This window comes from Lingula anatina, chromosome 7, assembly GCF_051362555.1.
Source record: "Lingula anatina isolate TDL-2025a chromosome 7, LinAna3.0, whole genome shotgun sequence".
Taxonomy (NCBI): domain Eukaryota; kingdom Metazoa; phylum Brachiopoda; class Lingulata; order Lingulida; family Lingulidae; genus Lingula; species Lingula anatina.
Genome location: NC_141773.1, coordinates 10310141 through 10326312, shown reverse-complemented (window position 1 = coordinate 10326312; position 16172 = coordinate 10310141). Strand labels below are relative to the sequence as shown.

General features: G+C 37.0%; 1 protein-coding gene across 4 annotated transcripts in view; it reads right to left on the bottom strand.

Moving 5' to 3' along the window:
* The window catches only part of LOC106160939 (uncharacterized), a 30673-nt gene extending 15482 nt beyond the window's left edge, over positions 1 to 15191 (bottom strand). Inside the window, exons 1-2 of one of the 4 annotated variants that reach the window (XM_013537747.2) lie at positions 14990 to 15191; positions 9026 to 9285 (exon numbers count right to left, since the gene is read on the bottom strand). In XM_013537747.2, coding sequence (XP_013393201.2) covers positions 9026 to 9039 — 14 coding nt within the window. In that variant the 5' untranslated portion in view covers positions 9040 to 9285; positions 14990 to 15191. Of the gene's footprint in view, positions 1 to 847; positions 2323 to 6986; positions 7255 to 9025; positions 9286 to 14989 lie in introns of those variants that run through there. The other 3 variants (XM_087016576.1, XM_013537750.2, XM_013537746.2) reach the window with 3 other exon arrangements.
* Between the last annotated feature and the right edge of the window lie 981 nt (positions 15192 to 16172).

The following is a 16172-nucleotide window of genomic DNA, read 5'->3' as shown; positions in this document are numbered from 1 at the left end:
ATTATCCAGCCTGATAAGACTTCCAAAATGAAACTATTAAATTAAATGAAGTCAGACAGTTTTTCTTTATTCCTTATTTTTATACAAGGATTAAATTAACGTAAAACTGGAACCTGGCTGTAAATCACAGTGTCCCCTGTTGACCAGGTGGGAAAACTACTTTTCCCTGCCTTATACTAGAGAAACACATCTATTTCCCCTTGGTGTCTTTTCGACTGTTATATGCAATGCCTGAGTAAATCTTAACAAAGCCAAAATGCAACAAAGCACACTCTGGTAACAACATCTAGGCTCTTATCGTCAAATATTTACTGCAAATGAGGCATCAAAAGTAAACTACATGTGTAGTTCTGCCAGAAGTCGATATCAATTTCATGTGTACTCAATGCTATTTGAAGTAGTTTGGAAACTTATTATCAGTACAAAAAAGCAAGAGAAAAAGAAGAGAGATAAGAGAAAAAGAGTGTGTGCATGCCAGTTAATGTGCCAGCACTGGTGTATGCCTACTTTTAATTAGTACTAGTGCTGTAATAAAAATTCTACAAAGTAACTTTATTTTATAAAAGGCAAAGTATTAATTTCTATGGTGATGTCCACCATTTTAACCTGATAACACCCTTGATATGCTGACTTATAATAATACTTTCATTAATAATAATAATAAAAACATCACAAAAATAAGAGGAAGTAAGCAAAGCAAAAACAAAATTCCAACATTTTAACATTAAGTAATCTAAGCAAAGCAAAGAGAAAAACGAAAGAAATTGAGGAAGTTTTTTTCATAGATAAGCCATTCAAAGCAAAAACAAAACAAACAAACAAACAAAAAAAATGATTGGTTCCTTACACATTTCTCCCATTTAAATCCACATGTCCTGGTCTGCAATACAAAATGACCATCTTGTTCTCTCTCTGGGTGCTGCCACCTGGAGGGACTCCTCTCACTGTTGAGTGCTCCCTGATTCTGTTCATTTTTTTCCACCAGATAATGCAAAGTTCCTTGCTTCAAAGATTTTTTTCAAGACTGTCAATAAACTGATTTACAAATTCCACCAATTTTTCTTTTAAGTTACCTAGGTTTGTAGTCAACAATTTGCACAATAACCATGCATATTTCTAGTTGGCTTTAAAATCTTTTGTAAATGACAATTTCACTTTCCACTCCCAGCAATATTTTTATCTTATAAGACTCTTGCTTTTACCACTCAGATTCATATGGAGCTGTTTCAATGTCATGTTTTCAATGCTGTTTCATCCAAATTTCACTTTCATAAGCCCTGCAAATCATTTCTCCAGATAATCCTTCAGTTCAGATTCCTATCAAAGTATTTATGTCACATCAGTTAGTTGTTAAAGATGATCCTAATTTCCAAAGACTGCCTTGGGCTGTTGCAGCATATTGTCAGAAATTCTGCAGGTTATTAACGTCTGACTCTGCCAATTCCAGCTTATGTTGTTCACTGCAATGTTTTTATGTTGCAACACAAACATAAAGGTAATTTCCCACAGTAAAGTTTCAGTTTCATTTTTCTTCCAAAACCCAAACTTGCTATCTACTTGCATTAGTCACTGAAATATGCCACATTACCCTGTTAACCTAGATTTTCACCAAAAAAACCCACAACATTTTGCAAGAGAAAAAAAGTCCGCTCAAATTTTGGGTAAAAAAAACCACAGTATCCTTCAAAGTAACATCTTCAATTCAACGCAGTAAAAAAATACAGCACTTAGTCTACCAGATGCATTCATTCTCTCTGCAGCCCTTCCGAAGCACTTGCCACTCGCTAATTGTCCCGATCACAGCAACCCCCCACTTTTATACAAGCAACCAGTGTGAATACTTTATACTTTAACATTCAAAACCCACTTCAAAAACTCCTTTTTTGGTGTTTTCTATACATAAAGCAGTTTGGAGGGCCAGGTTTCCCCCTACTTCCAGTTTCATACTTGTCATATCTCACAGACTGATGTGTTATCAGGAGGGGAGGAACATGGATTTCTTATCTTTTCCTTTTTTTAGGTCGGATAACCAAGTAGTCAACATACGCAGGTTAATAATAACAAATAAAAGCATTGGTACTTCAGTTAAATGTGTTATCTTTATAATAATACTCTAAAGTTATGGGTCCATATACCATATCAGTATATCATGGTCCACATCTTTTTGGTGTCACATGTGTGCAGTTCTTGTCCTTCCTGGATTCGTACCCCTCCAACTTACAAAAAACATAATTATAATGCGCTAACAAATATCAATTTTCAAATAATGATTAACTTAATGTTTTTCAATCAGTGAGACTGGCATTTGTTTTAATCATAATTAGGAAATTTGCTAACATTTCTCAATGTGTGAAAAACACAAGATGGATGGTTACCAGAGAGAGAACATTTGTAATGATCTCCTTTATCCTGCTCCTGGCTCACCAGTGTAGTGAGAAAGTAGTCACCTCTGCCTGGTAGCAGCATTTCTACACAGACACTTGGGATAACCAGAGATCAGAGAGAAGTAAAACATGATGACAGCAGCACCAGTAGCACACAGTAATAAGAGAGATAAGACTAAAGCCCCAGTCATTCTTCACTACTGAAGAGGAATATTTACCTTGGGACCCAAACATGGATAAGGCCCCGTAAAGCACACACTCACCAGCTGCTAATTGCCATCCTAAATTTCCCTGTCTCCAATTTCCATTACACTTTAAGTCCTAAATCTCTGTCACTCTTATCGACACTTTTCTTTTCAATTTTGTCAGGGAGAGGAGCAGTGAAGCAGCCTCCAAATTTTGTGATATTTGTCAGTTTTTATTTTTTACTTAGATACAAATTTTTCACATTGCACCCATTAAACAAGTTTCAGCCACTCATCCACACACACACACACACACACACACACACACACACACGAGAGAGAGAGAGAGAGAGAGAGACTAATTGCAGTGGTAGTTTATATTTTCTGGGTTTTAAAATGAAGCATAAGCTTTTCCCCCTTTTCTACATACTAGCATAATAGTTTAAAATCCCCTCCCTCCTGCAAACATACACAAACACCCGACCAATAACCTCTGACATCCTAAGTCTACATTTTGAGTACGTAACTGTCTTCAGACATACAAATTAATAATAATAATAATAATAATAATAAATAGACAAAATGAATTCCCTCTTTGCTGAACATCCCATATGACACCAGTAAAAATTTTACGGTACTTTCCCCCTCCCTTTTTTAGTTAACATCCCAATAAGACGCTCTAAGAGTGCTTCACTCACAAAGTGCATTCCTAATTGAATGTTATCAAATTTTACAGTTAGTCCTTTCGACAACAGCACAATGCAATTACCCTCCTAAAAGGGACAGCTCCCACCAAATGATAAAAGGCAAAGCTTTTTTCTCCCCACGCTCTTCTATCTGGAAACGTAGTCAAATAAGTTCATTGAAGGTCTTGACACCCGAGATAGCATTGGGCATTATCAACAAGCCTGAAATCTATTAAGCTGAACAATGTGACAAGAGATGACTGAAAAGAATTTGAAGAAATGATTTTGTCCATAATAAGTCATGTCTCAGCAGAACTGGTTTCAGATTGCACAACGGAATTCCTGACTGTCTGAAGAAAGAAACAAAAAAGCTATCTCTCTAACTGCTGATAAACTTCTAGTAATATTGCCAAACCTCTGCTTCATGTTGGTCAACACCCAATTATTATAGTTAGGCATAAACAATCTGCAAGTAAAATAAAGCATCAAGATTAAATAACAACACTACATGGTGATTCCTCAAGCCTTTTTCAGAGCCATCATCTGTGGGAGGTCTCCCTTCTTTGTGTGCATGATGACTAATATGAGCAGAAACTGGGAGATTTTCATTCATTTCTGCCAACTTTGTTATCCTATGACAGCTGTTACATAGTGTGGAATTTTTTTAAAACTTGATTTCAGGATGTCAGGCCCAATAATGATGAGATCACCCCTTCTGCCTATTCTATCATTACTTCTTGTCATAATTACAAAGTCTGGGCAAATTATGATAATCACTTCAGCATATTAGTACCCATATATGTTAGATCTACACTGCAAGGATTAGACTCCATCACCATCACTGATATTTGTTAAATATTTTTATCAAAACTATTTGCTATCAAACGGTTGTTCATGAAGAAGCTGTAAGACAAGCAGTTGGATTTCATTTAATTTAACAAGGTATTTTTCTTTGTTTTTCCAGTAAAAAATTATTCACTTTAACACAGAAATGCTACAAAATGTACATGAAACAAAATGTACATGAAACCTAATCTATGAAAACATTTTAATTAAATTTAACTTCCAATTTTAAAATATGTTTTAGTGTTCAGTTTCATTCTCAGTCAGACATCTGTATCAATTTCTACATTTCAGTACTCAATAAATTCCAAATGTCCACAGCAACATTCCTTCATTCAGCAGTAGACACCAAATAGATTCTTAGTCACTGGTGAAAAATTGCTGATCTTTGACCTAAAATTGCTGGTAAAATAAAGGATTAGCTGGACACGGACTGAATCCCCCTGACAACAAGTGACAGTAATCCTTTCATCAACTCTCCAACGAGCCAGTCACGCTTCTCTGTAACAGAACAATTTCTTCCGTTTTATCAAATCTGACAACATTATGACTGCAGGTAAATGGATAAGCAGATCATCGCAGTACAAAGATGGTAATTACGAATACTCAGGTTGCCCTGTTGATGTTCCTTTTGTTCCCCTTGTGTACTTAGTCTTCTTCAAATAATTTAGGATATCAAAGAGCTTATCTCCTGGTGCCCCAAAGCAAACTGGAAATTATAAGGTTTCCTCTGACAAAACTTCAGTAAAGAAGCAGACATCTTCACATGTTTAACTAAATATCATAACTTGTTCATTTCTCTCAAAAATGTTTTAATGTGGGGTACAATAGCCTCAAGAAGATGTAAACTTGAAATTGTAATGACTTTTTTTACACTACCTGTGAACAAGGACACAACATAATACTGGGGCTATTTTTAGAGGCATATTCTTTTTATCAAATAAAACATTTATTGTAGCTTTAAAAACTGTTGAATTCCCTGTCACAGGTAAAATGATGATTAAAAAAAAATCTGTCAGAAAATCTTCAAAAATCATCCAAATGGAAACAGTCTGCATGATCCAGCTGAAAGAAACTTAGGTCAATCCACATATCCATTATATCACCCCCCCCCCCCCCCCTTCACCAAAAAAAAATTGTAACAGAGAGTGTGATATAAGCATACCAATGAGCTGATCCTAGTGCATTTCTGTCATTGTGAAAACTTGAGGGGACCCACAACTACCAGCAGGTCTGGCCTATTTTTATTTTACCTTACCCATTTCTACCTTACCTTGAAGGAGATGAGAAAAAACTACATAGTTCCACCCCAACACACCCCTGACTAATTCAGTTGTTTTGTACCTGGTTACTCTAGATAAACCGAACTGGGTTGTCATACACATCCACTATCAAGTTCTCTACCTATGCACACTTTTGTTGCACGCGAGCACGCACGCGCACACACACACACACACACACACAAATCCTACTTCGCCCTGGTTCTTATAGCTCAAGTGGACACTCATAATTCAGTTTGCTTTGGAACTAACTATCTGGTCACAGAGCCTTCATATCAACATTGTAATCCCACATCATGTCAATGCAGATAGCTCATAACTGGTCTAGTTTGTTATAAATTAAATGGCTTTGTATGCAGCGTAAATAACACTAAATCAGAATTTTTACATCAACTCTGTCAATATGTTGCTCATCTTCCATTACCCATCCAAACTGGCAGCATGTTATGTAACTTTTAAAAAATCTTGACCCATGTACATATTATGTGGAACTTTTTTATTAAAATAAAATACCACTGGTATAAAGCAGTTATGAAGCCAAGTAAAGGGGCCACATCCTCACCAATTACTGTCACTATGCTGGGTTTATGCAGACATGGTTTTAGAGTATAAGAAAAAAGGATAAAATGGCTCATGTATTAGAGGCAATCATAAGCCACTCTATTAAAATTTCTCATCAAATCCTACACCAGAATTTTCATTTGTTTATCTACTTGATACTCATTCATTTATTTTCAATTTCTAACTTTTTATTTAATAATTAACACACACTCATACAGCTCACCAACAATAAATAGCAGCTCAATAGGAACATAAGGTCAGAGTTCATCAAAGGTCAAACCACAGCTAGAGGTCATCCATTCATACCACACTGTGGTTCAACTGTCACAACACCAAACATGGTAAACACTCACCAGAAAAACTAACAGCTTATTCTTTTGGAGATTATCATTAATAAGCCCTAATATTATCATAAACCTTAAAATGTATAAATATACATACGTATATATATATATATATATTTTTAAATGTATTTGTAATAATTATGTTATTTTCTGGATTATCACTGAAAAAGTTCTCCAAATTGCTTCTTGTTTTAAGTCAATTGTGCTCAAAACACAAAGAATGAACAAACATCTTCTCCCCGTCTATCATAGGTCCCCTAACATACACCAGTAGTGTTTTCTGACGTATATGGACAGATACTGATACAGATACAGAACATGTTTTTTTAATATACCTGGAGATAAAGTTGTGTTACTCATCCACCTGAAGCAGACGACAATATATAATGCAAGCAGTAAAAATGGTTGAAAATCTAACATCACTTGCAAATAAAAAGAAGAAAAACGCATCCCATGGGGTGTTTTCAAAACCAGCCCATTTGTATATAGATACAATTGTTATACAATGTATCACTGTAACCAAACATCAACATAGGCGTCTGCGCAGCTGCGTGAACGGTGAAAACTGAAAACAATGAAGATATCCAAAATATGTCACAGTCCCTTGTCCATGTAATAACAGAGATATAAACATGAAGTGATATAATCTGAAATTTCTCAATAAAAAGAAGCCGAGATCACGACTTTGGATGAAGAAACTTACCAAGCCGACAACCCAATGCAGGCATCGTACTCGCAGGATCGACTGTCTGTGTCTGTGTCGCGACTGGTTCTCATGCAGAATACTTCTGTTTTGTCTGATACCACTCGACTTTTGCTAAAGTCTTTGTCCTCCAAAGAAGCAACCTAATATTACAGCTGTTAGCACCACATAAAGGTATATGCCACCACAGGCAGATGTTTAAACTAGCGCGGTTTGCAGTGAGTAACGTTCACTATTGACTTGACATTGCATTGACCTATTTCTGTTAATATGGCGTTCACTCCGCTCTTGGGGCAAGGGGCGAAAGGAAAATATATAATGCCATAAAGAATATTTAATTCGTGCCATACTGTGTTATAAGTAACAAGGAAATTTATGAATTTGAATGATTTTCACAAAAGTGACATCAAGTTGAATTTAACAGGAATGGGAATGCATCGTGTAAGAAGAAATGCCTTTGTTGTTCTCCCCGAAAAACTCTGAACAAGTCATATGACAAGAGACGCCAAAACCTTTTTTTTCTTTGAAGACTAAGGCATTCGTTTTACTTTGTTTCTCCTTCTCTCCTGTAACGCATCCTAGATTAGACCTATACTGAAATTCACGACAAAGATCAAGTCTTCCGCATCTATAGGCCTTTAGGCCTAGGCCTATATAGGCCTATCTAAAAGAGGAATATTTTTGTAGCCTTTCATTAGCATTTTTATTTCTTTCTTATTCTTTCTAAAAAGCAAGAAGAAACCACAACACTGCGGACACAGCCGCTCAACGTAAAAGCAGACCCATTTTGAACAATACACTGAACACTATTCTAACCTTATAAACATTTTTAACTTGTGACAAAGGCTATCAAATATTGTTTACAAATACCGTGATGATAGGCTATCCAAGCAGTGCGGAAATTACCTCTTTTCCAGTAACCACAATCGCTTCCTGTCATAAATTTTAATTTCTAAAAATAATGTGTCTCGCACGAGACTCCGGTTTTATTATGCGATGTAAAATAACCGTGCGGTTTAGCTAAAATGTCGCCTGATTACTTTCAATTTATAGATATAATTGTTTCGGGTTTTGGTCTACCGCGTCGGTTATCTTTTGTGGAGTGTGGTTAGATAGGAGATATCAACTATTCGCTTTCTTTGTCGATCATTGATGTCTGATATTGCTTCCCCTTTTATATCATGTTTACTTTTTTGTGTGCGATTTCTACAAATCCTGTCTTAAGACTGTATCAAAAATAAAATACTGGATTCACATTTGACATTGCTGAGTAGGACAGAAAACCTGATAAAATTTGATGATAGATACAAGCAGTGACTCTATTTTAACCCCCGCCAAGTAAACGAGTTTATAATTTTAATTGTCTTTGTTTGTCTGTTAGTTAACAACCCAAGTCAAAAAGTAATGGATTGAAATTAATAAAATTTTACGATAGTTTAAGATTTCGGTGGTGCTCGATTGAACAGTTAATCAATTAATTAATTATCCATGAAAACTAAGCTGTATTGGTGGGGGTCTGCGCTCTTTGAGGCCTTTTTTAGTTGGTCATGTAGGCTTTAATTTAATTTATCGTGCACATCAATATCTGAAAAGATAATACTAATTCTAGTGCTAGATAACATATATTATTTGCATGTAAAACCCGGAATGCTCTTCTCAGAAGATGCTGAAACGGACATTAGCCTGACGGTTTGACTGACGATTTTACTTATTTTTCTAATCTCCCGTTACCGGCATAAAAACTGGCTTAATGCTGCTCTTCAAGACTTCCTACTTCCATAAGTTGACACTCTTTTGATGTTAGAAATTTAAAGAAATAGCTAAAACAGGTAGAATATACACAATTCATGCTGTAAGGCCTAGTATAACAGGGAATGCTATTCTCTCTTTCTTTCCCTCTCTCTCTCTCTCACGCACACGCACACGCACAGAGAGAGAGAGAGAGAGAGAGAGAGAGAGACGCACTCACCTTCTTACAACCACGCACACTTTAAAGCACAAATAACGGATCATCATGTCATGCAGTGCCATAAACTTACCTGTCAATGCGCATACTGATCTCGTCCTGAGTCTCCCGCCTTTAAATATCACCGGTACCTCCACCCAGCATGGAAATCAAGTGATCTGCGTTCTGTCCCTCAGATAAGACAAGGAGCTCCGTAAGCCCGACTTGACCCGACCGGGACCCACGCTTTAGTCGTCGGACTTTCTCATCAGCAATCCACAAATATGTTTTCCTTCCTATTTTCTCCCGTTTTTAAGATTCCTCAGTTGTTTTGCCAAAGAAACTCAGCTGTTTCTACAAAAACAAAGGTTGGAGGGCTCAAAAAACAAAAGCTATCTCTCCCGTCTAAAACAGGGACGTCGAACATGAACATACTCCTCAGCAAATTCATTCATAAAAAGGTTATAAGTGGAGGAAAACGAAACAATTCTTATATACAACCAGCAAAAATGTTTTGTGGTTTGGATGTTTTTTTAAAGAAATTTAACGACGGACGGATTGGTTTCTGCTCCAAATCCATCTTTCTCTAAAGAAAAGGGTAATAAATTTGAAAACGCATGAAAAATGTACGCGCAAAAAATACTCTCATGATCTCATTCACGTTCCCTTGAAAATATTTTTTCTCGCTGACAGCTTGGATGATATGGACAAGATTTCCCACAGATAAACCAAACAAAGGTGTGAATCCAAAGAGGAGTTCCTGAAATAAAACTCGAATCACCGGTTCAAGGTCCATCAGGTGTTTTTTGTGCTATCATTATCAATATCATTACTACAGATTGTATTCTAGGAGAAGGTACTCTTCGCACTCTTAGGAACTAGATATTCGTGCACCGGGATGAGAGAGTTGGTGGCCAATACAAGTTTCCCAGCTGAAAACAGTGAAAAATAAGCAGGCCCGTAGTCTGGCGGGGGGGAGGGGGGGTTCGGGGGGTTCGAAAGAACCACCCTTTCTGCTGGGAATGGGAAAAGGTCCACTCTGGGAAAATTATGATCTAAGTACATGAAGATTTTATGATAAAAGGTCCACTTTTTCATAAAAAGAACCTCCCCTCTGAAATTGCTGGCTACGGGCCTGACAAGATTATATAATAGACACGGAATAGGAAAGAACATAACAAGAAAACGTAGAAAGAGAGAGAGAGAGAGAGAGAGAGAGAGAGATGGGCATGAATTAAAAAAAGGTGCTCCCTTCTTTGTCCTGACTTGGGTGAATACCCCAGAAATGTGTACACCTGTTCTAGAAAATAAACGCTTCTCACAGATGTCGCAAATCTGTTCAGCTGCAGGAAGCCCGTTAATAAAGCTGGTGATTTACTAAAACAATGATTTGCCCTTTTAAGGCCAAAGAGCATTTATCACTCACAAAGCAATTTAAACGGGGTTAAAATGGTTCTTGTCAGACCAAGCTAATGGAGATTTATGATCATGAAATTAAAGACTGAGAGAGAGAGAGAGAGAAAGAGAGAAGGAAAGAGAGAGAGAGGTTTTGGGAACAAGACAAAATGTCATTTATCTTATTTAGACATATTAATTCATTAACGTGTAAAACTCATGCAGGGGCTGTCAGGAAACGTACATAGGGCTTACACTGATAACATTCTGCTTTCAACAGGAACCGGCAAAAGGCAAATAACGGTAGAAAGGAAATAGTAGTCAGGAAATCCAGCTTCTGATTGAACTAATAACTGTGTCATATGACTATTATGGCTGATACTTCCGAAAACAAATTGTATAGACGTCTTCGCATGTATAACCTAGGCTTTCAGCCTTTTTATTCAGTTTCTTCTAAAGTATTAAATGAAACGAGCATTTGTGACTTGCAGAAAATATACAAGTCAACACAAGTATAACTGTCGTCTGTAGTTGAACGCAACGTATGGAAGAGGTATATTTCCATTGATGATAGTAAAGCATCATTGTTTTAGGATAAGGCCAGTAAAAAAGCAAGAAAAGTCTTGTCGAACAAGACAAGACTATTCAATAGAAAACAGATATCGCATGGATAATAATTGATCACGTTTGATTGGGGAAGTACTGGCATGAGGGTGATAATATGTTTACACGTGTATTTAAGAAATTAACGATGAACTGCTATTGGGACACTCGAGCTTGACAGTAGGGTTTACACACACGTCCTACTCCCTACTCTGTCCGCTCCTGGTGTGGTGTGTATCCAAGCACGCTCCTGTTCGTATATGATATATATAACTGGTATAATTGAGAATAGATAATTATATTTCCAACACGAACCAAGAAATGCACGCCGCTTGAATTATAAAACCTACCTCATAGACAAATTCCGAACTTTCCCCAGACATATGCATTTAGTTTGCTACAATTTAAATGTAGATTAATGAGGAAACCATCCTAGTTCCAGTAGGTGTAATCAGGCCTACTCTGCTCTGCTCATTTACAAGGAGGAGACAAAGTATACTTCCCCATTTCAACGAAAACTGGTTTAATCTAAAAAATAGGAAATAATAGCCCAAACTGCATTCACAGTATTCCTATAACTTTCTGACTTACCCGTTTTAGCGTTTCATTGTTATACTGATCCCTAGCAACTGTGAAGAGAGTTGAAGTGTATTGCAAATATAAATCTTGACAGAATAACCGAAAATCAACTCCTTCGCCGTCCATGCGCACACGTCTTTTTAAACCCCTTTTTGTGCAAGCGCGCGATTTTCCCTCACGTTTTTTTCTCTCCTGTCTTCAGGGGTTCAGTGAGTCTATTTGTCACAGCGAGTCCCAATTCGTCTGAATCAATTATTTTCCAAATACCTATTCCATTTATTGGCAAACATCACTTTCGGTCCATTAAACTCGATCTTTGATTTGAAGCACAGCATAGCGTCATCTCCCCTTCTTTCATTCTATAGCCCGATTGAACCAAGTGTAATGCTACCTTATTCTACACCTTAGAGGTGGCGATCCAACCCTGTGCAAATAATATTTTTGGGGTGACCCACTTGTCTGTCTGTCACGCCCTTTGACTTAACTGCAGAAAATTAGAGACGCCAGCTTTGGTAGGTTGCCAAACATCGCACATTACTCGCTTCGACAAATATGATGAGACGAGTTTAAATGGATAATTCGAAAGTATTTTTAAAGGATTGCAATCCTTTTAAAATTTCATTACATTTTGGTAAACGATATGCGTGTTTCTATTCAAACACATATGTGGTTCCCTTTTGATGAAACATTGTTGAAAATCCCTTTGAATGGCCACGTGCTTGAGAAACGGAGCACTCGTGCAAGAGGCTGTAAATTGCTCTTGTGAAAGTTATTATTTTTGTAGATATATTATTATTCCACCTTGGATATTTCCTCATGACACTTGTCTCAAATTTCATTAACTTTAGTACGAAGTTAATTCCATTTAAATAGGGAAAGTCGGTAAGGTGTGTGCCGAAATCCGGTCATGCGCGAGATACAAATTAAAGAGCAGCGAAAACTCAAAATAGAAAAAAAGTGGGAAAAGCAAATTAAGGATCTTTTAAATCATAAATCATATTACGTCCCAGTTCATGTTATTGACAGAAAGGTTAATCATTTCTAAGCAAAATGGCTTTATTTAATAAAATAATCAATTATTAAAGAAAAGAAAAGGGGAAAATATGGGCGTTGGCCTTCTTACGCGCTGATTTCGATGTTATTAATCACTTGCATTTTGTTATAGTTTGGTTGCAATCAGTTTTCTCATCAGAACATCTGTAGGAAGCATAACTTCAAACCCTATATCTCTCTCTCTCTCTCTCTCTCAATCGAAGAAAAGTTTATTACGCTTGTGAAAGTTATATTTCAGAACTGTCTTTTTCTACCTTTTGAAGAGGAGCAGGGGGTGTCTCCCCCCCTCCCCCCATTCCTTTGTAGCTGCGTTTGTAATATATAATAAAGAGCACTTGTACTGCAATCGATACACATAACAGCGGTAGAGTCTGTCATAATTTTAAACCAGCAGGCCCAGGGTTCTTCTGTACCATGTTTATTTTGTGGCTTCCCATATTCCCAATTTTAATTGGACATGTGAGACCGTTTATATTCACAATTGTGTCCTTTTTAGTGGAAGTTCGTTTTTTTCAACAGAAACACAATTGAAAACAAAGAAGACAAAGTGCAATGTGAAAATAATACGTAAAGCAATTTCTCTCGAAAATTGAAATGATTTGAGCTGCAAAATACGCATTTTAAGGGCATGTAAGTATGGATTCGAAAAAAAAACAAATAAGAAGTAAAACGAAAACGGCATTTTTTTCATATAAAAAATCTCTTCGAAACGACTTCAACTTTGTCATTGCCACCTTTTTTAAAATCCAATATCAATTTTCGTCCTTCATACCACATGCTTTTAAATAGAAGAAATATCACACATCTTTTGTTCAAAACTAATGGTTCGAATAACACTAAATTTAAACAGATACGGGGCTCCAGAGCTAATGCTGTGCAATACTGACACTGGACCAATACGTAGAATTGACTGAGAAAACATTTTAGTTCGTAAAAGCAAACAGAACAAAAGGCAATGCAAATGATACCCCACATCAACCTTTGCAGTAAGCTAACGACTAGCCAGTTTGGGTGCTTGAAACATACGGATCCCCCTTTCAACAAATTTTCCTGAATACCAAGCATTGTAAAGTTTGCTGACGGAGTTACGCGAGTTAACGACAAGACAGCACGTAGCTGCATTTAGTCTAATTAGAGTTTTACCTGAAGTGGAGGAGAGTGAATGCAAGGTTTCACGTCACGGTTAAATCTTAACACACAGGTAGGCATTCAGATTTGAGACTGCCATCTTGAAGAGCAGTTCACGATCAGTACACAGAAGCGATTTTTGTATACAGTTTGTTTGCTTTTCGTTTCTTTTCGTTTCTTTTTTTTTTTTTTTTTTTTTTTTTACTTACCACATGGTTTGATATCAAATTAAATGAAATTCAGGGCGTGACTACCTATTAACGCAACAAGCGCAGTCGTCGTCGTTTAGTATTTATTATCTTAACGCAAAAATTATTGGTAATTATTGGTAATCAAATGATACAAATGAATTTCAATGACCAAAAGTTAAATATTTTTGGAATTAAGGGAAAAGACCATTTCACACTTAACCATTGTTATTTTGAAAACACGTGTTGAAGGCATTGACCACTTCTTAAAGTAAACGCAAAAGTCAACTGTAACCTACAGTTATCAGCTCTTTGCTCATACACACGCCTCAGCCGTCTTAATTTTTCTATCTGATTAATCCTTTTCTCCATTAATCCAATGCCTGATTAACTTCGACATCGCGACCTTGTAAACTTTGTTTTGTATTGAAGTTGATATGTAGGAGTTTGACCATTCCGCCACATATGCCACTCTTTGTCAGAGGGAAGATGCCACCAGCTAAAAAAGGGTACACTCGCATAGTTACAGACAAAATCTCTTATCTTCAAAATATAATGGGAATTACAGAATGGATGCATCTTGTCCCATTCTTGATTACACTCGTAAAGCATTTCAAGGACTCGGATTCAATTTTATTTCCCATCTTTGCTCACAGAGTCTTTAAATACTAATTTTTTTTTTAACATCGAGAGAAGATCTCAACGGGATCTACTCTAACACTCGTCTTCTGGACTTTTAAACATTTTCATATGTGGGAGGCTTTTAAAGATCTGTTAAAAGAAATTTTTCTCCAGTTAAAAGAATATGAGCACCAGTAAATAGTAAGAAATTAATGCACATGTATGTTAAACCTGAGACACGTAGGGGGCGCCTTCATGTGTACTCTCTACCAGGACAGCAGGTTGACTTTTCACAGATATTTGTCTGGTTAATTATGTACTTTTTTCAGTGCCGCGAGAATTGTGTGAATTAGCCAGAGACATCTCTAGTGAATATTTACTGAAAAATCAATCTGTGGCCCTGGTAGAAGGTAAGGGGAACCCATAAAATGTCTTTGGTTCCTGGCACCTCCGGGTCTTCTGTCCTCTCTTTTGCTCTCTCATACGCCTACCTTTTAACTCAGGACACCTATATGTATACCTCGGACATCTGAGAGTCGCACATTTCCTTCTCCTCTTCTGCCCCAACGTACCAAACGGTCTTAGGCACTTCTTTCACAAACCCAAGTCACCATCCCAAACGCTTACATTTGTTTATGCGTCTGAATTCTTTACGATTGACTTTTCACGCGGGTCGGTTCTTTTTTAAGCCCTGTTTGTGCTTTTTGGCCTTTTATGCCGTTCATTCCTACGTGGGCGACACGACAACCCCTGTAAGTGACCGAGTCAATGGAGTTGTGCAGAGTAGTGTTTTGGGGACAACAGTATGGGGAATGGGAGGGGGTGGTCGAGTGCGAACACGTGTGCTTCTTTTAGGCAAAAAGGAAGGGAGGGGGTCAAGGGGTTGAGACAGAATAGGTAGGTGACATAGTGGAGTGCGTGGCTTATGTCTGCGTGTGTGGGAGCGCTTGTGTGTGCGTGTGTGTGTGTGTGTGTGTGTGTGAGAGAGAGAGAGAGAGAGAGAGAGTGAATGTAATGTCGGAAAAGTACAAAGAAAGTGGACAAAATTTCTTGAAAGGATCATTTCTCACCGTTATAATATAGCTGTCAGTTAAGATCCTCACTGCATGCTGTAAACAGCAGAAGCGCATTATTGAAATATCAAACAAAACTAATAACTACACGTTAGATTGAAAGAAGTACTTTTCATCAGATTCAAGTCATTCAAGAAAACTTTATGTAGTCTCCAAGCAAACGCGTGGAAAATAAAGTCCATTAGGGACAGCGTCCTTAAACGGGTTGATTTAAAAGTTGCTTTGACTTGCGTCAATATTTTCAAGTTAATAGCAACTTTGCCTTAAAGTTAAAATAAGAAGAGGCCCGCTGTTTACTGTTCTCAAGTGGAGTTTAATGACATATTAATGGAGAGAAAAAAAAACTTAGCCCTATAAGCACAATGCATTGTAAAAGTATGAGTAAACGAACCAGGTCTTTTTGACAATCACAATAAAACACGATCTACCTCTTGATTCCCTAAGGTAATAATCTAAAGTATAAAAGAATGCTGACAGTTTGCATAGAAATTTTACAGCATTCATGCACTATTTTGATGTCTAAATTAGAAGTATCAAAACCACGTTTTTTTTTTACCGAAACAATCTCGACTTACGGATTTTCTGAACAGTGGCCTCAGAC